Source organism: Alligator mississippiensis, chromosome 4 (assembly GCF_030867095.1).
Source record: "Alligator mississippiensis isolate rAllMis1 chromosome 4, rAllMis1, whole genome shotgun sequence".
NCBI lineage: Eukaryota > Metazoa > Chordata > Crocodylia > Alligatoridae > Alligator > Alligator mississippiensis.
Genome location: NC_081827.1, coordinates 166,530,381 through 166,552,863, shown reverse-complemented (window position 1 = coordinate 166,552,863; position 22,483 = coordinate 166,530,381). Strand labels below are relative to the sequence as shown.

General features: G+C 49.0%; 1 protein-coding gene and 1 long non-coding RNA gene across 2 annotated transcripts; both read right to left on the bottom strand.

The window, feature by feature from the left end:
* Positions 1-210: 210 nt before the first annotated feature.
* On the bottom strand, positions 211-7,463 carry LOC102574886 (SKI/DACH domain-containing protein 1-like). The gene has a single exon (XM_019482566.2). It carries the CDS (start codon positions 6,944-6,946, stop codon positions 4,943-4,945), a length of 2,004 nt encoding a protein of 667 aa, XP_019338111.1. The 5' UTR covers positions 6,947-7,463; the 3' UTR covers positions 211-4,942.
* Positions 7,464-8,865: 1,402 nt separating this feature from the next.
* On the bottom strand, positions 8,866-11,205 carry LOC132250344 (uncharacterized). Its single transcript, XR_009462010.1, has 2 exons — positions 10,598-11,205; positions 8,866-9,757 (listed from the first exon to the last, which is right to left on the bottom strand). It is a non-coding gene; the product is annotated as an uncharacterized LOC132250344 (long non-coding RNA).
* Positions 11,206-22,483: the final 11,278 nt, after the last annotated feature.

The following is a 22,483-nucleotide window of genomic DNA, read 5'->3' as shown; positions in this document are numbered from 1 at the left end:
TTCTGGGCAACTGCCCCAAAATGGACACAAACACCACATACACATAAAGACAAGCTCCACCTTGGTCCATTGGCACACACCTCGTCGTCCTCTGAGCGCACACCTCCAAGACTGTGTACACAACACTGCCCACACCTCAGGCCTCCCTCTTCCCCTACACTCACACCCCAGGCCCTACACACAGCAAACAGGGGGCAGATACAAAGCAACTCTGTAAAAAGTTATTTATTCCTCAGCCTAGATTCCATATTGCACGCAGGAATTAACACTCTTCCATATTCATAGACTTACAACAACTTGAAATAAATAAAGTTACAGTCAACCTAAAAAAAAAAAAAGAGTCCAATATACCCTTGAAAAGAGACGAGAACTCTCTCCCTCCCCTGGTGTGTGTGTGTGTGTGTGTGTGTGTGTGTATATATATATATATATATATATATATATATATATATATATATATATATATATATATATATATATATATAAGCGTGTGTTTCAAACTGAAGGGTGGGGGAAGCAATCGGAGGAAATGCAGTTTCTGAAGCTGGACGCAAATTAACCACAGCGGGGGAAGGTTTGAGGTGCAGCCAGTTCCATACCCCAGTCTTGTAAAAAAAAAAATCACCAGAGGTAAATTCCCCCCGCCCCGATCCTTTTGGGGATAATTTAAAGATAGGTAGAAACTTCATCTCTGGGACCTGAGTCCAAGAGAGAAGCTTCCCCACCCCAGCACTCAGGAAAGGACATTGATCCTCTGGGTCTTTGCAGCGGGCCTGGAAGCGGGGGGGAAGTATTTTCCCCTCCTTGCTTTTATAAATTAACAAGTATTTTCCCCTCCTTGCTTTTATAAATTATTTCCCCCTCTCTGTTTTGCCAGAAATAGAGACCTGTACCTTTAAATCCTGCGTGTGGAGCTCTCCCCAGTCCTCCCTCCTTCCCCCCCCCCCCCCAGTGGATCAGCAAAGCAGGTCAAGTCTATTTTAACCCACCTCCACTCCTGCGGAGCTGGAGTGATTTACATGAAAACCGAGGGCTGCTCTGTGTTCTGCTCCCAAACTGCATATCCAATTATGCAAAGGTAGAGCAAAGGGGCCAGGGAACTCGCTAGGCCCCCATCCCCCCCAAAATAAATCCTTACAACAGCCTCACACTACACCACATCCAAGCTGAGATTTTCCTGAGTCTAAAACTGACTGCATTTTTTAAAAAGCAGCATCCATTCATAACAGGGTTGGGGGGTTTTCCTTTAAATTTATAAAAGAAGATATTTGCATGTTTGTTTTCTATTCAAACGCTTAAAAAAAATCGGATCTTCCTTCTTTTGCACCCAATTGGAAATAATGTAACGTCACTAATATGGTAAAGGTGCCATTGTATTGTTTAAACCACTCCGGGGTTTCAAAAAAAAAAAAAAGTATTGTTCAAAAATAGAAATAATTTTCAGCATCCTAATTGTCCCGTTCTTTAGGAACCTGGGGGTTTTTTAAACAAAGAGAGATTGCTTCTTTCTAGGAAACTACCACTGAATTTTTGTTTTGCTTTTGTTTTGCTTTGTTTTTTCCTTAAAAAAAGGTCCAAGCCATATCATATCAAATAACTGCTGGATTTTCCTTTTTTATTTTTTTTTTATTGCAATGCAACAAGCTTAAAAAAACACTTTCGGGAGGAAATGGAGAATTCCTAGGAACATTATTTGACTTTTTTTCCGGACCACATACATTTTTTTGAAACATACTAAAAAGAGATGGGGAGAAATGGTGCGTTTGGGTTTGTTTTTTTTTTCCTTCCCAGAGAACAGGGTGTTTCTGTTGCAAGAGAAAGCAATCAAGGCATGCGAGCGGGGAAAGTTTTGAGGTATATTGTATTCACAGCCCTGCTACAGCCTCCCTAACATTTATGTGTGTGTGTGTTTATATATAACGTATGCATGTATGCCTGTATATCATGTGCGTGAGTGTATGCATCGCTGTGTTTTATATACATATACATACACAAACGCACACACACATATATCTACATGGAGATAACTATATGTATGCACGTATAAACACATACGTGTGCGTCTGTGTAAACACACACACATAGGTATATGCGTACACAGTTTTTGAGGTGATTAGATACCTTGTAGAGTATTCCTGAGTTATGTGTGTATTACTGCCAGTGACAGACAGAGCTGCACCTTATCTTTCTTTCTGCTTAAGCAACATTTTTTTGCATAATCAAAGTCTAAGGTGGTTTTTTTCTGCCCATGTTACCCAGATCCCCCCCCCCCAAAAAAAACAACAACCCCAAAACAAAAACAAAACCCAAACCCTCTTTCTGACTTCATTGGGAGCTTTGCATTCACAAGTGTTTTAGGATCAGGCATATAATTAAAGAAAAACTAGCTAACACGCTGGCATTTCTAGCAGCCATGTGCCTGACCTGCAGACTTTCAAAATATCAATCCTTTACTGATCTCTTTCTTTCTTTTTTTCTCTCTCTCTGTTTCGTGCCTGGCTCTTTGTTGGCGTTATTCCACACTCTCACATAAATAACAGTGGTTTTTAATTAACAAACTCCACAAATCTGTTTGGGGGCGGGGGGAAGCACCCTAGAAAATACATTTTAAAAAACCTGATTTGGATCCTGCAACTAAGAGTCCAGGAGCAAAATCTGAAGAAAGGAGTAGGCGTTTGAGAACCGCATTCCCCTTTAGATAGGAAAAGAAAAACAAGCACGATTCGTTGTATGAGAGTGTGTGTGTGTCTTTCTCTCCTTGGCTTTGCTTTTCAGATCCCCCTTTCGGGTCGCCAGGACGACCAACGCCGTGTGTGTATGCAAAGAATAAAAGCCTCCATTTTCGTGTGTGTGTACTTTGGAGAGAACAACTCAGTCTGTTAGAAAGCAGTTTAAAAGCAAACTGCAGAAGAGAGATATACTTCCAAAAGAATAGGGATTTCTCTCCCACCTACACACACAGCCAGGATTTTTATAACCTCCAGCAATTTTTTGTTGGAATCCGGATCTTTCACACCCGTAGGAAAAATCTTCTTCATTTTAAATGGGGGGGGGACCAAAACAACCCCCACCCCCAAAAAATCCCAGTCAACTAGAAACAAAAAATAAAGACAAAAAAAGAATTGTCTTGGAAAGATTCAACATACAGAAGAGAGAAATAAAGCAATAGGGATAAATTATATTTGACCTGAAATGGTTTTTTTTTATATTAGACATCAAATGTTTTTTTTAATTTTTATTTTGTCCTACCACCGTTAGAATGGCACTAAAAATCAAAATCCTCAGTGCCAGTTTGAATCTTTGCTTTGATTGTATTTCTATCGTGATGAACAACGCGTTTTTCTTCCTTTCTTTCACTGGAATTAAAAGACTGCATAAGATTTTTATAAGAGTCTGGGTTGGTTTTTTTATCACGGCAGGGGGAAAATATAAGCACGCCAAGCGGTGTATAGCGTGATTTCAACCAGTGTCACTTCGGCATTTTGTTGAAAATATTTTATGTTGAAAAGAAAGGGAGGAAAAATAAAACAAAACAAATCTGCATCAGCTTTGATTTGTCTAAGATTTCCCAAACACAGCCGACTTCAGAGAGCCAGCTGAACTTTGATGCCAGAGAAGGGTGGAAATCACATCAGAAATAGTCGAAAGGGCCAGTTACAAAGAGACACTGGTTTGTAAGAAGAGTTAAACTGGGATATTATTTCCTTTCGAGAGAAGAGAGACATTCCCTCCACATTCCTCTCCGCATTCCACGTTGGAACTTAGAGATCAAATCGTCCATCTGTACTCGATTGCTAATGCTCCTGGATCCTATTTCTTGAGCCAATAAAGCTTTTACAGGCCTGCTACCTTTAGGCTATCTGTGTTGGGGTTATTATCCAGCAAACAACTCTTTTTTTAATTTTACATACAGCAGTCTCAAATAACTTCCTTTCAAACATTCCTGGTTTTTTGTTGCCTTTTTCCCCTCTTTCCCCCACCCCCCAAATAGAACTTCCCAGTCTTTTCAGATTTTCTTTATTTTTCCTGCCTCTTTGGTAGATAGAGAAAAGTATATTACTATTATTACTATTCTTTTAAATAGCTGCTTGCAATGTTTTTGTATGAGATTGATTCATACTTAAAAAAAAAGGTGGGGGGGGAGGGTGTGTTTATTCCATAGCACGGCTCATTCTTTCTCTCTGCGTGTGATTATTATTATTTTAATCCAATGCATTTATCAAGGAAGGGAGAAATTAGATCCATTCTTTTCTGGTTTCAGCTTTTTTTCTTCCAGAAAGAAAAAGCTTTGAGGAGATCGGTTTAGTGTGTGTTGGGATGCCAGCACTGCATTCCCTCCCGAGTGGAGAGGAAGGGGGGGAGGGCCAATATCCTTTTACCCTGGGGGCGAGTGGGGAGGGGATGGATCGCGACTAACTCGGTTAGGGGAGGACAGGCAGGATCCTTTTGAGCCTCCCATTCCATATGCACATTTGATTCCGAATCACCCTGCTTGGAATAAACCATTCAATGTTAGGAGGGTGGGGGGGAGGCATTAATCAAACTGACCTCGTGTTTGATCTGATGTCTTTAGTTTCCTCTGCTAAACTCACACACACCCCAGTGCTCGACCCCACCGCCAGCAGATCCGCCACCCCCCTGCGCACACACCTCCCCAAAGATGTCCAGCAGCGGCCTTACAAGAGAGGTGGGGGGGGGTGTCCTAAAGCGATCTTGGCTGCCTCCATTATACTGAGGGCAGGGAATGGCCAACCTGAGACACCTGAAAAGGGGCTGAAGGGGTGGGGGGCACAGCGCTGCCTGAGTGCCAGGCACCAGTCGTGGAAGAGCCCTGACCTGCAGACAGCCACCGCTCCCCCCCACCCCAAATCTTCTCCCAACTGTTGCATGTAAACCAGGAGCAGCTCGCCCAAGGGGGGTAGGAGCTGGGGTGGGGGGTGGCTCAGAAGTCCTCCAGGCTGTACCCCCGGAATTTGAGGCTGGGGGGCACGGGCATGGCGTTGCCCCCCAGCTGCCAGCTCCACAGCGGGTGGATCTTGGAGAGGGCCCAGGAATCCTTGCCGCCCAGCGAGGCGGCGGGGCGCAGGTCCCCGTCCTCGCCCACCACCAGCGAGGGCACGCAGGGGAAGTTGCCCAGGAGGCTGAAGGCCTGGCGGCCGGGGGGCAGCCGGCAGTGCGCCCGGCCCTTCCTGGCCGCCCTCTGCGGCCTGCCCTTGGCGGAGCTGGCCGGCCTGTCTGCCTCGGCGCCCCGGGCCAGGCGTCTGCGCTTGCAGTGCCTCTCCGAGCCGCCGCCTCGCAGGGCTTTGCCGGGCAGGGGGCCGGGACTAGCGGGCCGCTTGGAGCCGGGGGCTTTGAGCTCGGCGCCGGCCCGGCCCGGCTCCAGCCTCCCTCCGGGCCGCAAACTTTTCCCGTCCAGGTTGAAGCCCTTGGCGTAGCACCACAGCTTGGACTGCCGGATGAGGCGGTCGAAATGCTCCCTGCGGGGCTCCCCCGGCTCAGGCGGCCGGAGGCTCCCGGGCCCCGCGGACTCCCGGCCCGGGGGCTGCGGGGCGGGCTGCGGGGAAGCCGCTCGCCCCGCCGGAGCCGGGACCTGGCCCCTGGGGCCCAGCGAGGCCTCATGGTCCGAGGCGTCCTTGTGCAAATCCTCCCCTCGGGCGCCGGGCTCGGCCCCCCCGCAGCCTCCCGGGCCTGGCGGCGGGTTCCCCACGGGGCAGGAGGGGGGCGGCGGGGAGGGGGGCGCCGCCTCCCGCTTGACGCCCGGCTCCGGCCTCCAACTTTCCAAAGTAGAGGCTCGCAGGGTGCGGGCCCACAGCTGCTGCGAGAGGAGCAGGAGGTTGGGATCCGGCCGCAGCGCCTTGGGGGGAGGCTCCGGGACGCGGGGCTCCTCGGGGCCGGGCTCCCGCGGGGGCTGGAAGCGGGGCAGGGCCGCCTGCCTGTAGCGGGTGCTCTGCACCGAGTCGCCGCTGCACAGCGAGCTGCTCTCCGACTCCGAGGAGCTGCCCTCCTCGCTGCTGCACGACGTGTCCTCCTCCTCCTCCTCTTCCTCCTCCTCCTCCTCCTCCGAGGACTCGCTGGAGCTGCCGGGGCTGGAGCCGCCCAGGTCCAGGCTGGAGTCCGAGTCGCTGGAGTAGCCGGCCGACGTGCCCTGCCGCTTGCAGCCGGGGAAGGCGGCGGAGGATCGGCCTCTCCGGGCCGCCTCCGGGCCCTTGTCCTCCGCGAAGAGCCCCTTGGCGCAGCACGGGCCCCTCCGGCGCCGGCCCGGCTCGGCGTGCGGCGCCGCCTGCTCGCGGGCCGCCGGGTGCAGCAGCTGCAGGTCGCGGGGGTAGGCGCTCAGCACGCCCGCAAAGAGCCCCCCGGGGCCCTCCAGGCTGTAGCCCTTCTTGCTGGGGAAGAAGGGCTCTGCCAGGAGCCCGCCCGGGGCCTTGGCAAAGTCGGGCGCCAGCTTGGAGCGGATGCCTGGCTCCGGCCCGCAGCAGGCGGCCAGCAGCGGCGGCCGGGGGCATTGGAAGAGCTCTCCCGGGCCCGGCAGCAGCAGCTGCTCCCTCCGCTTGCTCTTCCTCTTCCTCTTCCTCCGGCCGGGGCCGAGGCTCTTGCAGGAGGTGCACAGAGCCTCCAGGTCCGCCTTGGAGATGAGCGAGCATTTCACGGCGCGGGTGGGCACGGAGTGGATGGCTTTGAGGGTGCGGAGCTCCTGGAGGTCGCAGCGCCGGCTCTTGATCTTGAGCGTCTCCATCTTCTTGCTGATGGTGGTGCGGGGGATATCCTTAAACAGGTCGCTGAGGACCTGAGCCAGAGCAAACATCTGGGTGCCGTTGATCTGTAAGTATCCCAGGTTGATCCCTTCGATCTCTTGGTAGCCGGCGTGGAAACCCCCGGGCCTGGCGTCCCCATTGTAATCCATGGTGGCTGGAACAATCCCCAAGGTCCCGTCGCAGGTCAGGAACATTTTGCCACGAGCACTGCCTTGGTCTCTCTCAAAGGGGCCGGGGGCATAGCGTGTCCCGCTCCTCGATCATGCACAGCCCGGCGGCCGCAGCTCCGAGCAGGCGATTTCCCTTTCAAATGCCCCCGTCAAGGATCTGCAGCCTCTTCCCAACACCCCCGTGCTCCTCAGGCGCTGGGGCTCTCCTCCTCGGCTCCCCCCTCCCCGAGCCGGAGCCGAGAGAGAGAGGGAGAGAAATCAAGAAGTCAAACATCTTGCATCCTCCGGGCTTCCCCCACCGCCCACTTCAAACAGACTCTCTCGGGAAAGGAATCGCCAGGCAGCCCCTGAGCTCTGCAGTGCCAGGGAGATGCTAAGCAAACAAAGCTACCGGGGTGGGAGGGGGGGGGGGGGCTAAAAACGGTAGCACCGGGGATCTTGCAAGGAGAGAGGGGAAAAAACCCCACGCGAATCCATGTAGCTCCCACCTTTTGCTCGGCTTCTTTCTTAAAGCCAGGCTCCTGAGTACAGTATATTATAGGAAACACCCCACCAAATAATTTCTCAAATCTGCGAGCTGATTGGGTACTTGAACCTTGTGATGTCATAAAACCCCAACATTTCACACACACCCCCGTGTAAAACACTCATAAAAAAAAAAAAAGCCTTTCATTTAACAACCACGCTGCTGCCATGCAGACAAATATCAAGCCGCCCATCAGCGCCTTGCCGGATTAGAGAGAGCTAGGGCGATCGCACTTTCTCGGGGTGCCGATTGTACACGCGTTATATACGCCTGCACACCTATGGACGTGTATTCACCCGCTCCTGCACGCGTGTGAGTGTGCACGCAGAGAGACGGGCTTCTATTTTCCAACACTCGTGCAATCATTTAAAACGCGTCCATATTTTAAGGCAATATGCATATATATGTATATTGCAAATTTCGGCGGCTTTTTCGAAGGAATTTGAACGCCCTTGAGAAACCTTCGCCTTTCCAGCAGCTCTGCACGTCATCTCCACCTTTAGTTACTCATCCCATTTGCTTCATCCCTTTTCTTACATACGATTATTCTGAGCGACTTTTTACGCTCTTCTTGGAAATACAGGGGGATTTTGACGCTTTGCAGAAAAGAATTTGTATTTTTAAATATATATGTCCAGAAAAGGTCACTGCTCTCAGCAAGTTGTTCAGAGTGAATGAATCTGGAGCCATTCATCACTTAAACCGAAGCCGAATGCTTGTTCATTGCCAGTCGCTGTATTTATTAGCTGAAATGAGCCCAGCCTAGAAAGTAAGGCTCGTCTCAACAACACTCGCAGTGCTAAAAGCAAAGGGCAGCGTGTTTCTTCTTACTCACCACGTCCCTTTCTTCACTTCTCATCTTTTTTCCCCCTTCCACATTCCTGGGTTCCGCTCTTATTTGGCTGATCGTGGTGCCTACTGCTTAACTTCCTTGCAAACTCGGAGGCACTGGGCTCCTTCTGCATTTGATAGCCTGGGTCCTGGTAATCCTAACCCGGCTATCCTTCCCCGAGAGCAGCACTGCAGATTTCTGACGCCAAGAGAAGAAACCTGGGCTCTTTTGTCCCATTTGACCCTTCTCCCTTCTAAACCTGCAAGCCGCTCGAGCGAGAGGGCTGCTGCCCCAGAGGTGGGTGCGGGAGGGGGTTTCCCATCTCTGTCTCAGGTCACTTCTTTGGGGGTTTTTGGGGGGGGGTACTTTGGGGGGGGGAGGAGGGGAGGTCCCATGGTGTGATGCTCCCTAGAAAGACTTGCGGGTGAGAAGTTGGCTTTATCCTGCCTCTGCCTTTGTGACTCGAACAGCAGCATCCGATAGGAGAATAATAGTAACACCACCACAGCCGCCGCCGCCACCACCACCAATAATAATAATAATAATATAGTCGTAATAACAGTAATAGTAATAATGGTGACGGTGATGATAATTGTAGTAGTAATGATGGTGATTTGTGAAGCTAGACGTATCCTCAGCCACACGCGATCTTGCTGTGATCCAGGGCCGATCCCCTAGGAGGAGGCGCCACGTTCCAGAGCGCGTGTTGGAAAATCAAGTCAAATCAAATCAAAGCTAAATAAATCAGCCATTGCTTTTAATTTGGGGCTGTGATTGCCTGATTCACATGTCCCATCCTCATCTCGCTCTGCACAAGCCACCGCCGCCCAGCCTGGGACTGCATCGACATTTAGGGGGAGTGGGGGCGGGGGGGAGTGTGTGTTTAAAGCAGAAATCAATGTGGGGAGCTTTCCCTTCAAAACCCATATGACAAGCTCGTGGCCCTGCTGCAGCAGAGAGAGCGCTACATTCTTCAGATCTCCCTGCATCCACCCAGCACGTCCCAGCCCCGCTTTCTCCGGGCAGAAAGTTTCCTGCGAGCAGAGATCATCCGGCCAACACAAACACAAAAATCGTCTTTGTTTGGTCAAAGGGAAGGGGGAAATAGTTTGGAAGGCGATGGACGGAAAGCGGCCGGTTTGAGGAGACTGCAGCTTGTTGCTGCGCAGTGTGTGTGTGTGTGTGTGTGTGTGTGTGTGCGCGCGTGTGAATGGGGTGGGGGTGGGGGAGCCATCACTGCTCGCCCCTCTCCATGAAGCAGGTCAGCCAGACTGGAGTTTCCCTTTGCAAATAAGAAGGGACATCCCTGGTATTTTTGTTTCCCCAGCAAGGCAGAGCCGCTCTCCCCCTGTGCTAAGCGGTGCTCTGTCCCACTCTGGCAGGCGGCTGGAGGCAGGCTGGGGAGGGAGAGGAAGGAGTGGGAAGACGATGCCAAAACCCTCTGCCCATCGGGCTCACACAACTCGACGAGAGGGTCCTGCAAAGAAAACGAGGGTTCAGGCAACACATCCAGACAGTCCCCCTAGCCAAGGGCTTTATAGAACAGAGACAGCTGGGCGAAACCCAGCAGGGAGCTGTACCGAGGAGCAGGGCTAAACACGTCCAATACCGTGGGCACGGAGCCTGCACACGAGGTAGGGCAATCCCAGCCTCCAGCCCGCAGGGGCCGAGACCGGAGTGTGCAGCGTGGGGACGCAGTTGGCTGCACAGGGCGTGCAGACAGGCACAGGCAGCAGTAGCCTGTGCACAGGTGGGCACAGTGCTGGCGTGTGCCCACATGCACGTGTGCGCACCTCTCGGTTTTCTATCAGCCCCTAAAACGCCTTCTGCTTGGATTGCTAAACCTCTCTGCTTCTATTGTCGGGGGTCACTTAGTGTGTACACCATCCAGCGCACATTACACCCTGCCTGTATCATCCTCAGCCTTGAATTACACATTCAATGGGCTCTGCCCATACTTAAGGGGATCAGGGCTTCTCGAGTCTGTGTCTACTGATTGCTCGGGGTCCCGAGGGCTGCTCTCCCACTCTCTTCCCAAGCAATAGATCCTGGGGGGCAGAGACTGAAGTTGTCGCCTCGCAGCCCAGAAGGTGAAACCGCTCCCAAGCCATTTTGCACTGCAAGCTGGGCAGTCAAGGGAGAGCTCGCCAGCGCCAGCTAACCAGGAGAGAAAACGGGGGGGGGGGGGGGGGCGGGGGACGGGGACGGGACGGGACGGGACGGGACGGGGACTGAAGGGAAAATGGATTTTCCAATCTCACCACCCCCACTCCCCCGCACGTGAATGGAAAGGACAATAAAGCCAGGGCGATCTCACGCAGTAATCTTGATCCAGAAGGCAGCCCTGGGGAATTTCTCCCTTAGACCTGTCAGGTCTGGCTGTTTCCGCAGGAAGCAATAAAAGTTATCAGGTTATTGGGAGATCCGCATTGCCACGGGACTCGGCAGGCGGCAGGACTCGCTGTCCGCAGCTCCCCCGCACTCCGCCGCCTCGCCTGGAAGCAGGGCTCTGCCTCCCCCAGCCTGGTGCAGCCACTGTCCTGGAGCAGGATCCTCCTCTACGCTTGTTCCCGTGCAAGCTGCCCTTGTGCCAGGCTGGGGGAGGATTTAGTTTGCAACCGAGCCCAATTCTGGGAGGGGGGAGGTGGCACGGGAGCAGCAAACCAAATATACTTTGGCGGGGGGGGGGCGTAGGCAAGCCTTGCCCATGCACTCACACACATATACTTGTGCGTACATATCCTGCCCTTTGCTTCCCCTCCACCTCCCGGACAGTTCCAGCCAACAATTCACGATGCGAACTTGGAGGCAGCTCTGTAAACCGGGCTGGAGCTTCCCTGTGCATCCCTGACGGGCTCCAGACAGAGGGATCGGGCCAGTCAGGGCTGTGATCTCTCCTAGGACCTGTCCGCGCAGTCTGCCGAGGCTCTGTCACCGCGGCACGTTTTAAAAATAAAGCAGGAATCCTCAGAGCTGGTCGCCCCAGCCAGGGGGAGAGCTCCGCCTGGAGCTGCAGCCCAGCAGGGCAGCCGGGGAAAGGCACCCGCGGGTATAGGGAGAAGCAGAGGACGTGATCAGGGAGCTCAGGACCCTCCCAGGACCGGCTTCCCCGCAGGGACAGCGGGGGTTCCCCTTGGCTGGCACCCACGTTAAATCATTGCTTTGGGCTCTAACCTCCGCGGAGGCGTGAAGCTGCCCTTCCTCGAGCTTCATTTTCAGCCTGCCCTGATACAATGGATCTAGCTGGGATCCCGTGTATGGAAGAGGCAGCTCTGCCTGTGCTGCTCGTTTCTGGCACACGCGCACCACGCCAAGATCTCGGCACACGCGAGCTCCTTCCCCCCGTGGCTTTGCTGTTAACCCGGGCGAGAAACTCAAACCTCCTCCCATTATTCCCCAACAGCCCCGCTGTCCGCTGCGGACCCCTCAAGTTCAACGCCCTTTACTGCAAGGAAATAAGCAAGTCGAGCAGCCTAGGAGATAGGTTGTTTTTTTTGATAGGTTGTTTTTTTTAAAAAAAAACAACCCCAAAACAGGTGCAAATTGGAAAGCAGCGGGCTGGGGGCGGGGGGCGTGAGGCCGGAGTCATTTGCACAGAGCTCAGTGGGGAAGAAAATCAGTCACTGGAAGAGCTGTGGGGAGAGGCAGGCTGCAAGGCTGGAATCAGTAGGGAAGCTCCGGGGCCAGGCTGCCAGCCTGCCTGTGCCTCCCTTTTCCGAGCTGAGATGGAAATCGGGTCGTGCCAGCGCCCTGCCAGCCCTGGAGGAGCCCCCCAGGCCTAGGACAGTGCGTGCCCCCTGCCCCGGCAGAGCCCGGCCGCCTTTCCCGAGCGTGCTCCGCGCCCCGCGGCGGCCTGGGCCTACAATAGGAGAATTAGACAGTGCTGGCGGGGGGCGAGCACCCCCTGACCCGCCAGTAGGGCCCTCGTCCCCTTTCCCGGGGCAGCAAAACACCCCCGCTCCGCTTCTTGTTTTAAGAAGAATTTTGCAAGGATCTGAAATAATCCACAGCATTGAGGCAGCTCCCTCTGAAAGCTGAACACTGTCTGGGAATATAAAGCGCCGTTTAAGGCTCCTAATATTTTGATCTGGGGCAGTTATTCCTGACAGGTACTTAAACTGTCTGGGATGAAAATATTTCTACAAATCACCTCCTGCCCTGGCCTTTCAAAATAACTTTGCTGTTGCGTTTCACAAGTCGAAGAAGTGGAGAGCTAGAGACGCCGATTCACACTCACGCCGGCTCTGTTCACGGCTCGGGTTGCCATTATTCAGCCGGGTTTGAAAGGTTCCCTGAAATACAAGTGTCCCCCGTGCTTGCAGTGACTGGAGCTTTTCAAACACCTACCTTACATACAGGAATCCACCTTTCTGCCACACTGCCACAACGCTGCCAAGCCTGGATGTTACACACCAAATCTAGTTACCCCCAGGAGCTGTAGCCCTGCAAACATTTCTCCCCACTGGCCACGTTGTGACCCATTTCATAGTTTGATGAGGGCAAAAGGCAGGCGCTTCCCCTTGAGTTCAGTTGGAAGTGCTTGACGTCAAAGTTTAAGAAGCTTGTGATCAATCCCATTCATTGAACAAGCTTTTAAAGTGAACTCTACGAGTCTATTTACTCCCCTCGCTGTAATCTACCTATAGAAACAACCGGGGAGAAACAATCCTGATAGCTCTTTGTTGTCTTATTTCGTGTTTCACTGTATATGGGTTGCAGACATTTCCCCCCCCCCCCCACCCCCTAGGTGCAAACACCCACTCACTTTGGCGAGCCATAAAAATGCAAATCTTGCTGGTGCAATAAAATATGAAAACACTGAAAGCGGGTTTTCTGGCACTGTCGGACCTGCGTGATTTTTGGAGGAGATATGCGTTGATTAGCCCTGTTACGATTATTTGTGTTCTTGTTGCTATTGATCCTTTCCTAGTCCTTGCTCAGAGAAAAGCGCCGGGAGAAGAGGGAGAAAATATTTAGAAATGATGTAATTTGATCAAAACTTCGGAGTTCAAGCTGCAGGAGAGGCCTAGAGAGAGAAACAGATTGCATCAGACCAAATGGTGCCACTCTGACCACATTTAAAACGTTTAGAATAATGCTTGGAGTAAAAACCAATAGACCTAAAACGTAAACAGCGACAAATAATAGAAACATAGCTCAAGGTTTGCTTCGAGGACCAAGCAATGGGACCGCGATCTGTTTAGATTTGGTGTGTTCAACCCTATTAGCAAGAGGCTCCAGCAAAATATTTCATGGTGTAGAACCTGAAATGATTTTGTTATCAAGATTAGAGAGAGAGAGAGAGAGAGAGAAAGGTGGGGAGGAAAAAGTTTTGTTTTTCTTCATAGTTCATTTGCATGGTTTTAGTGGCTTGAGGGAAAAGATCCCCTCAGTGAATTAAAAAACGCATCATCCATGGAATTAAATTAAAACACCCCATTTTTGGTCTTTTAGTACTTTCTGCCTTATCTCCATCTTTTTAATAAACAGTCTTTCACTATGCTTTAAAAAAAGAAACCACATTTTCTAGGGAACAGCTGAAGGGAATTATACAGTAATAAACAGTGCTGTTTGAAAAAAAAATGTTTGTTTGTTTTCTTAACCAAATCAAACTAAATAGTTCCAACAAGGAGCCTTCCCCCTGCAGGGAAAACCTTTTTTTTTAAAGAACCATGTTGGAAAAGTTTGTTAAGCCCTTCTTGTTCTGAGGCAGCCATGAGAATTTTGAAAGGGAAAATTTTCACTGTTTCCTCCTCCTTTTTTAACTCTCCTATTTTTCCCAATGCCTTTGAACATTATTCTTGACGCCAGTGCAAAGAACTGTATTTTTTTCAAAGAATAGCAAACCTCTAAAAAAGGGAGACAAGAATAATGAGTTTGTAGATTCCCAAGAAGATTTCATGCATCAATCTTCAAGCCAGCAGAGAATTTGCATCATTTTTCTGTCTTCCTTTGACGTTTTCCATATTACACCGTGATTTAATTGTTTCTTCTCTGATTTTTTAATTCAAACCTCTGCCCCCCTTTAGATAGAAACATTTATTTATTTTTTTTAAAGTTTGCAGCTGATGAAATGATAAAACCAGGTCTTGTACTCTGTAACAATTCTCTTCTGAAGACATCTTAGTTTGTATTTTTTTCCCAATCTCATCCAGGCAAATCAGTAGGATAAAAGTCTCATACATGCCTTATATTTCGTTTAAACCATTCACAATTCTAACATGTTATTTTGTTGTTAATTTAGTTCATGAGTAAAAGGTTTGAAATTTTATGTTTTTGCTACTAAGCCAAGGTTCTACCATTAATTATTCCTTGCACTGAAAGTTCTACTAAAAATTAATGTAAAATCTAATATCAGTAAAAATAAAAGGGTAGGCCAAGATCTAGTATACATTGTAATGATTTCTACAAGGAAAAAATATCGGATATTCCTTACACCTCCCTTTCCTCCCCTCAAAGAATATTTCCTCTCTACCTAATTCAGTTTTTATTTGTCACATGGAAAATCATACCTACAGCTATTTTGACTCGTGGTGCCTTTTTTTTTTTTAATCTATAATCAAATTTCAAGACAGCAAAAAAAAAGGCAAATTGGAAACATCTCAAAAAACTTTCTGTGTAAAGTTTAATGTCAAACTTTAAAAAGGAAAGATTTTTTTTTTTTACCTTTTACAAAGTATTTCTCATGCCTGTTATTGATTGACAAGTTTATTATTATTATGAATGGATTCTCCCATTTCCCAGTCCTCTTCAAGGCCTGATGTGGATTGAGAGCCTGACCAGTTGCTTATTGACCCATGATGGCTATACAATGACCCTGCTGCCCCCAGAGTGACCCTTTGACCTCAAAAGAACCCAGCCCAACATAACAGGGCTCAGATATGCAAAGAAGGAGCTTTATGGAGTTTAGGGAAGAGTGGGGGTGGAAATTGCAAGTGGGCGAGGGTTTCATTAACAAAAATGTGTTTATTGTAAATAAAAAAAGAAAAAGAGGTTGTTTAAAGGAACATGCTCCAAAGAACCACAGCTATCTGCTCCAGGAGAAATGCTAGAGACATCGGGGCCTTCCTATCAACATAAGTCTAACTGGCAACAATTAAAAAAGGGAGAAAGAAAAAGTGGAGCAATACCTGTTAATTTTACTTGCTACCTGATTGTTATTCCATGGCTATTGATGGCCTTTAAGAAGTTATTGAGTTTGTTCAAGTCATAGGTGCAGCCTTCCTTTAAAAGGGAAAGACTGAAAGAAAATTTCTGACTAAAAATAATTTAAGAGACCTGGATATATTTCTAAAAAAAACACTACTCTCAAATACAATTATACAAGTAAAAAGAGCTCCCATTATCATGGTTGTGATTTGTGAATAATACTCTACTCTACTATACACATGACATACATTTCCACTTTGGCATTTTTTAGATTACATATATTCTAGGACAGAGACAATTTGTGAAACTATTTCAGAAAGCAGAGGGATCTGTCTTCCACCCTGACTTCCCTCATTTAATGGAGATACAGTTGTTTAAATAATTTTCCCCTTCCCAAAACAAATGCAAGAGGATGAGAGCTCATTTTTTATCCTAATGGATGGATCAGCGAAGACAACCCTTTGAAGAAAAAGCCTGTCAGCAGTGGGAGATACTCAGAGCGTCTGGGTCAGATAGGTATAAAGCAAAAAGCAACCTGCATTCTTTGGCAGGCTAGATGCTGTCAGATTATAAAACACTGTAGCAGCTTTTAGTTTTTGATTTCGTCATGAGGACAGCTGCAGCAGCAGCAGCAAGTTGTTCTGACGGTCTTCCAGAACATCTGGAGAGGAAAGTCTTCGAGGTTTTGGTAGCTATAAAAATCTTTTGCAATGGGAGCAAATCCTTAGTCTTGGATGACTTTATTAAAAGGTCTCAATTTGTCCATAAAACTGTCTCTGCTTTAAGAAATTGGCACGCATCGCAGATGGGTGTTGTACACCACACACACACACACACACCTGGACCAGAACTTCAGGGAGAAGGTACATATACGTAAGACCCGTACACTCGCAGACACGTTTAGATTTAGGTGAACAAGGTCTCTGAATACAGTTATACAACAGTTACACAGTTAAACACAAGCAATCCTCTCTTGCATGTGTCAGATACCTGTGTAAGAGGAAACCCTGAACCGAGATACGTAAAGCATAGATGGGTAAGGGCACACCCACAAACACCTACAACCTTAGATCTAATACTATAAAGTCGTCGAACGTATTTCCTATACGGTAACAAGAGATGTATGCAATTACAGCTGTAACGATCCTAGAGCTAGCTCTTTCAGTCCAGTAGTGTGTTGTATCCAGCATTGCCCATTGTACAACGATGTCGCGTGAATGTTACTGCTGTATACACAGCACACATCGGATTGTATTAGGTATCGCAACTATAAACACCCGCCCAGGGCAAAGGCATGGCTGATGAAGCTGGCCCCTGTTAGGACCCGAGCCCTGAGACCCTTTTATTTTTGAATCGTTCTCCTTGAAGTGCTTGTCCCCACCGCTGGGGCGAGGGACTTTCTAGACAGGGAGCTGGCAGACCTACCCTCTGGCTGGGGCTACGCCTGGGGAAGTTCTTGGGAAGCTGGGCTTGTTGGAAATGACTTTTCGCAGCTGTATTTTTGGATCTCCCTCTGCCTTGATTTTCTCTTTTTTTTTCTTGTCTTTTCTTGTCTTGTCTTTTCACACAAACTATCTCCCAGCTCCCAGCGGCTCCTCCTAACAGGTCCGGGATGGGAGGGGAAATGAAGGCACCGCTGGAGGAAGCAATGAAGGGGGGTATTTACATTTCGCTCCAGCTGGGATTGAAGCGCTCGCTCCCTAGCAGGGGATCTCCTGGGCTAACGCCCCCTTTCGCTCGCTGTGGGGAAGGGAGGGGAGGGGAAGGGAGGCGGCTGGGAGGGACCGAGGGGTCTGATCCCTCCCTTTCTCCCTCGAACAAAACTTTTCGCTCGCCCAAGGACAGAGCCGAGGGGAAAGGCTGCGACCGGAGACCAGCAACTCGACACTCGCCGCGCGGAGTGGCGACGTCCTCGGAGCCGCCGCCTCCTCCCTCCTGGCTCCCCAGAGCCGGAGCCACCAGCGGGGCCGGGGGCCGGAGAGACTCTGCGGCGATAGATGGATAGATACATATATACATAGATTGGAGAGATAGCTAGACAGATAGACAGCCGGACGGACTGATAGGGGCGTGTATGGAGATAGACAGGCAGAGAAAGACCGACAAACTTTGACTTTTTAAGTACCTTATTATAAAAAAATTGGATAGATAGACAGGCAAAAAGAGAGGGGCATGTAGCCGGGTGGATGGACTAATGGATATGGACAGACAGACAGACGTTTTACCGCTTGTATTATAAAAGGATAGATAGGAGGACAGAAAGAAGAAGATGTGTGGGGATGAATGGATGGATGGCTAGACGCGGTGAGAGAGACAAACTTTGACTTTTACAATCTTTATTATAAAAAAGATGGATACATAGACATAAAGAGAAAGGCATGTAGGGGAATGGATAGACAGACAAATAGAAAGGGAGGGGCATGCATGGGGATAGACAGAAAAATAGACAGACAGGCAAACTTTGACTTCTTAAAACCTTTATTATAAAAAGATGGACAGACACACAGAAAGTGAGAGGCATGTATGGAGGTGGATGGATGGATAGATAGACAGGCAGACACATAAAGAGGCATGTATGGGCATAGATAGATAGATAGATAGATAGATAGATAGATAGATAGATAGATAGATAGATAGATAGATAGATAGATAGATAGATCCATGTATGGGCATGGATATCCATCCATGGACATAGACAGACAAACAAACTTTGACTTCTCAAAACCTTTATGATAAAAAGCTGGAGAGCCAGGCAGGCAGGCGGACAGACGGGCAGGGTGCCCGGGGCCAGGCGCGCCGGCAGGCAGACACTGCGCACGGAGGTCCGCAGCAGTCCCGCGCGGACAGACACCGCAGGGCAGGGCGGCCGCGGGATGCGGCGCCGGGGGGGGGGTGCAGCCTCGGGCAGACCCCGCCTGCCGGTACCAGCGGAGGCAGCTGCCAGCCCCCTCCCCGGTCCCCGCTGCAGGGCGGGCCTTCCGCGCCCCCTCGGCCCAGCCCAGCCCCGCCCGTGCCCGCTGCCCTGGGGGGTTTCACCTCCCTCCATCCACGCGCCGCCCGGGCACCCGCCCCTCCCGAGGCTCCGGCCCCGGGCGTCGCGATGACGCGGGGCTGGGCCCTGCCCCCGGGGCCCTATCCCTGCCCCGGGGGCTTCGGCAGCGCCCGCCGCGGGCCCGGGCTGGCAGCGCGCAGGCTGCGCCGGGTGCCTGGGCTGAGACCCAGCGGGCAAGCTGGCTGCACCCCGGCACGCGCCCACACGCTCCTCCGCCACCTGCCCTGCTGGGGCCCGACGGGCCGAAGCGCGAGGTGTTGGCTCCCTCTGCAGGTAGGAAACCTCGCAGCTCCTGCGCCGAGGGAGGCACTTCTAGGGACAACCGGCAGAGGCCTCCTTGCCCTACCGAACAGCAGAGAGGTCCGCGCCCTCTGCCGCAGCTCTTGACTTTTAATGCCACGGGATCTATCTATCTATCTATCTATCTATCTATCTATCTATCTATCTATCTACTGTGTTTTGTCTGTGAATCTCTACATTCAGATCCAGATACTAACAACTTTCAAGTCCAGATTAACAGCCCCAACCCGCTCCACTTCACAAGGGAAGGCACCAGACCTTCCGATCTGCCTGGGCACGTCTTCACGTGCACTTCAATGCGCATTAGCCTACTAGACTGCGCATTGAAGTGTCACTAAAAACAAAACAAAACATGCTTTTTGATTAATGTGTATTAAAATAGGCTGAAGCACATTAATTTAAAAACTGCGGACATTTGTACACATGCATGCGTTGCAGTGCCAGGTGCTTTTAAAAGCACCTGGGGCTGCAGCATGTGCATTTGTATAAAAGGGGAAATGCGCATCAGCACTGAGAAAATGGCAGTAGCACACCAAAAGTGTTTTAGTTCAAAAGCATACCACCACCATTTTTTGTGCGCTGATGCACATTTCACCATTTATACAAATGGATGTGATGCAGTGCCAGGCACATCAGCTCACATGCTCTGCAAACTCCATTAATCGTGTTTGCTCTGGCACACTGGATTTCTGGCACTTCAGAGCAGACAAAGGTGCATGTATAAATGCCCCATGCTCTTTACTTGGTGCACATTAAGTTAGGCTAATGAGCATTTCCCTAGGACTTCACAATGGAGGGCTCCTATACACCTGCACAGAGCCTGCTCCAACACACTGGATATCCAACACAAGCTCCAGCAGTCTTCCATGTCACACGTATAAGCATCCCAGAGCATCTCCACACTGAAAAAAATGGTGGCAGGGCACTTTGAAATAAAATACATTCGATGAACTTTAGTTCAAAGCACCCTGCCGCCATTTTTTTAAGTGTGGGGGATGCACAGGGATGCTGATACATGTGACATGTGGACAATTTCAATTAGCGTGGCTCACTAATTAAAGCACCTAGCACCGCATCCCACATCACATGTAAAAATGTCTGAAGGTACTAAACTTAACGCACATTAACTTAATTATGTTAATGCATATGTGGATGCACCCACTGAGTGCCTCTGCACAGTCATGAATGCACCTTTGCTACTGGCATTAAGTTTAGTATCTCTAATATGACCTACTAGATAAAGGCATAGTAGCTGTGTTAATGTGCAGTAGCAAAGGTGAACTTTTTAGCACATTAGTACAGTTTTTGACATGATGCGCTAGTAGAACAATTCACTGCACATTAAGGTGTCTTGTGTAGATGCACCTTCTGACTTCCAAATCAGGGCTTGCTATCTACATAGGGGAGTTCTGCTAATGTGAATTTAAACAAGTATATTTATACCAGTTTGATTCGGGATGGGCACGTTTATTCTCAATTAAGAGAACCCCTCCTCCCCCCAATTTAGCTTTTGTCTCTTTGCAAATGTTTTACATTCATTTTTAAAAGTCAAATTAAAATAATTTTAAAAGTAGAACTATTCCAGCTTGCTTGAAAAAATTTCCCCATGCAGAGCAGCAATTGAGTCCTAAACCTTGCTCAAGTTTGGGAAGAGTTTTAGACTCTGTCCCCTGGTTTTGATCCAATGGCACCCAGAGTTTCTTCTGGTGAGCATCATAAATACAGACTAAGTCGTCACATCAGTGTTCTAATTAATATTTTAAAATAAATAATAGAAATGCCCCAGACACTTCTGATATAGAATCTTTACAACCTGCTTTATTTTAAGCTAATACTGGGATGTTGCTCAAGTCACAAAGGGCTGCAGACACAGATTACCTTCATTTCTCTGCAAAACAGTAACTGATAATTCCATCCCTCAGATCTCAGAGGATATGGATAGGGAGTTGGAAGCACAGAAAGGGAGCTGGAACAGAATAGCAAGGGGCTTAGAAATGTATTTCACCCTGTTCCCACAGAGACAGCTGTGAAGTGAATACATTCTTTTTGAAGGTCTTTCCATTTTATAGGAAGAATCAGGGAAACAATTATTGCAGGTATCAGGAGGACTGGTTGTAGGCATGAGCAGATCCAGGCTGGTTGCAGGGGTGCTTTGATTTCCACTCCACACAAACTTTAACGCAAGCTGCCTGGAAGCGGCAGAGGCACTCCCAGTCAAGCAGCACTCAGGGAGTCAATTGACATCATGGATCATTATAATCCATCTGATTCCTTCTAATCTGTCCTCACTCCACAGGTGTTAACAACCCTCTCTCCTTTTTGCTTCACAGCCTGGTTTGCTGTGTTTTTTAATTTTTATATATAATCAAGCAAATCAGGTCACATCCCAATAAAGTTATATTTGTTTTTGCTTTGATTTTAAGCTGAATAATACAGCCCTAGATCCCTACCATATTAGCAAAGCTTCTAGTTTCTCTTTAACTGGAGAGAATATGTGTTGTGTTAGATGTGTTGATGCACCACAACATCTGCACCCCGCTTTACAAAATCCTAGATCAGTCCATGGTTGTGGGCATGAGCCAAGGAGGTAACTGGATTACTGTGAGGCAGTGTGCCCTTCATGAAGTAGTTGGAATTCATAAGGCAAAACGGGAAAAGCATGTGTTTCTGTGCTGCATAGGGGTTGGTGAGTGCAGAAAGCAGGAAGAGACCAAACTGACACACAGATGTGGGCCCCCAGCCCTAGATCTAAACACACATGAACTGTGAGGAGCTAATGGGCCTATTGAAGATGCAAGGGCTCCATGGCTGGGCACTTGAAAGGTGGATAGAAAGCTATCTTTTAAGAAATCAGAGATAGTATATCTAACAGTAAGAGCAAAGTGCTGGGAGATAAGACTCATGAGGGCCAGTAGGAGTTGTAGCCAATGATTTAGGTTTCTTTAAACAGAAGAAACCAGGAGCTCATGGAGTGAAAAGAAAAGGATTCCAGCTTAATCTATCACTTTGAGCTGACAGAGACAGGGAGTAATGCAGCCGCAGTCCTAGTAGGAATTCCATTTTCCACTAGTGTCATTCTCTTATGACATACTGTGGTCTGTGAACCAATGATGATCCACGGAGAGCAGTTTCCAGCTTTCCTTGTTTCCAGCTGCTTCATTACTAAAAGACGAATGAAAAAGTGCTTTCTTTCCCTCCCTTTCCAGATAAGCAATTCTCCTTGTTGCTGCAGAGATATTATGTGATCATAAATGGGATGGGAGGTTTCCACAGGATAAGCTGTCTATTTAGAAGTTGTCCCACGCTACAGAAATGGCTGAGAATCCCTGCATTAATGCACTCTTAGTGCTATGAATATACAGAAGATTGCCAGGCCCAGGGCTTTGTGATATAGGAACAAATGCTGAGCATTTGCTTTTAGAGTCAACATGATAGTCTAGCTCAGTCTAGCTCCATCCTCTTTTGAACCCCTCTTCGGGTAGTTGAAGGCTGCTGTTAAATCCCCTCTCAGTCTTCTCTTCTCTAGACTAAATAAGTCCAGTTCCCTCAGTCTTTCCTCATATCCCTCATATTCCTTATCTTTCCTGTTCCCGTTCATCGAATTCTATCATGTCCTTTCATGTCAATTGAATTCTGATCTTGATGGGATAAGATTGTGGCCTTTAATAGCTTCTTTATGCTTAAAAATTAAAACAAACAAGG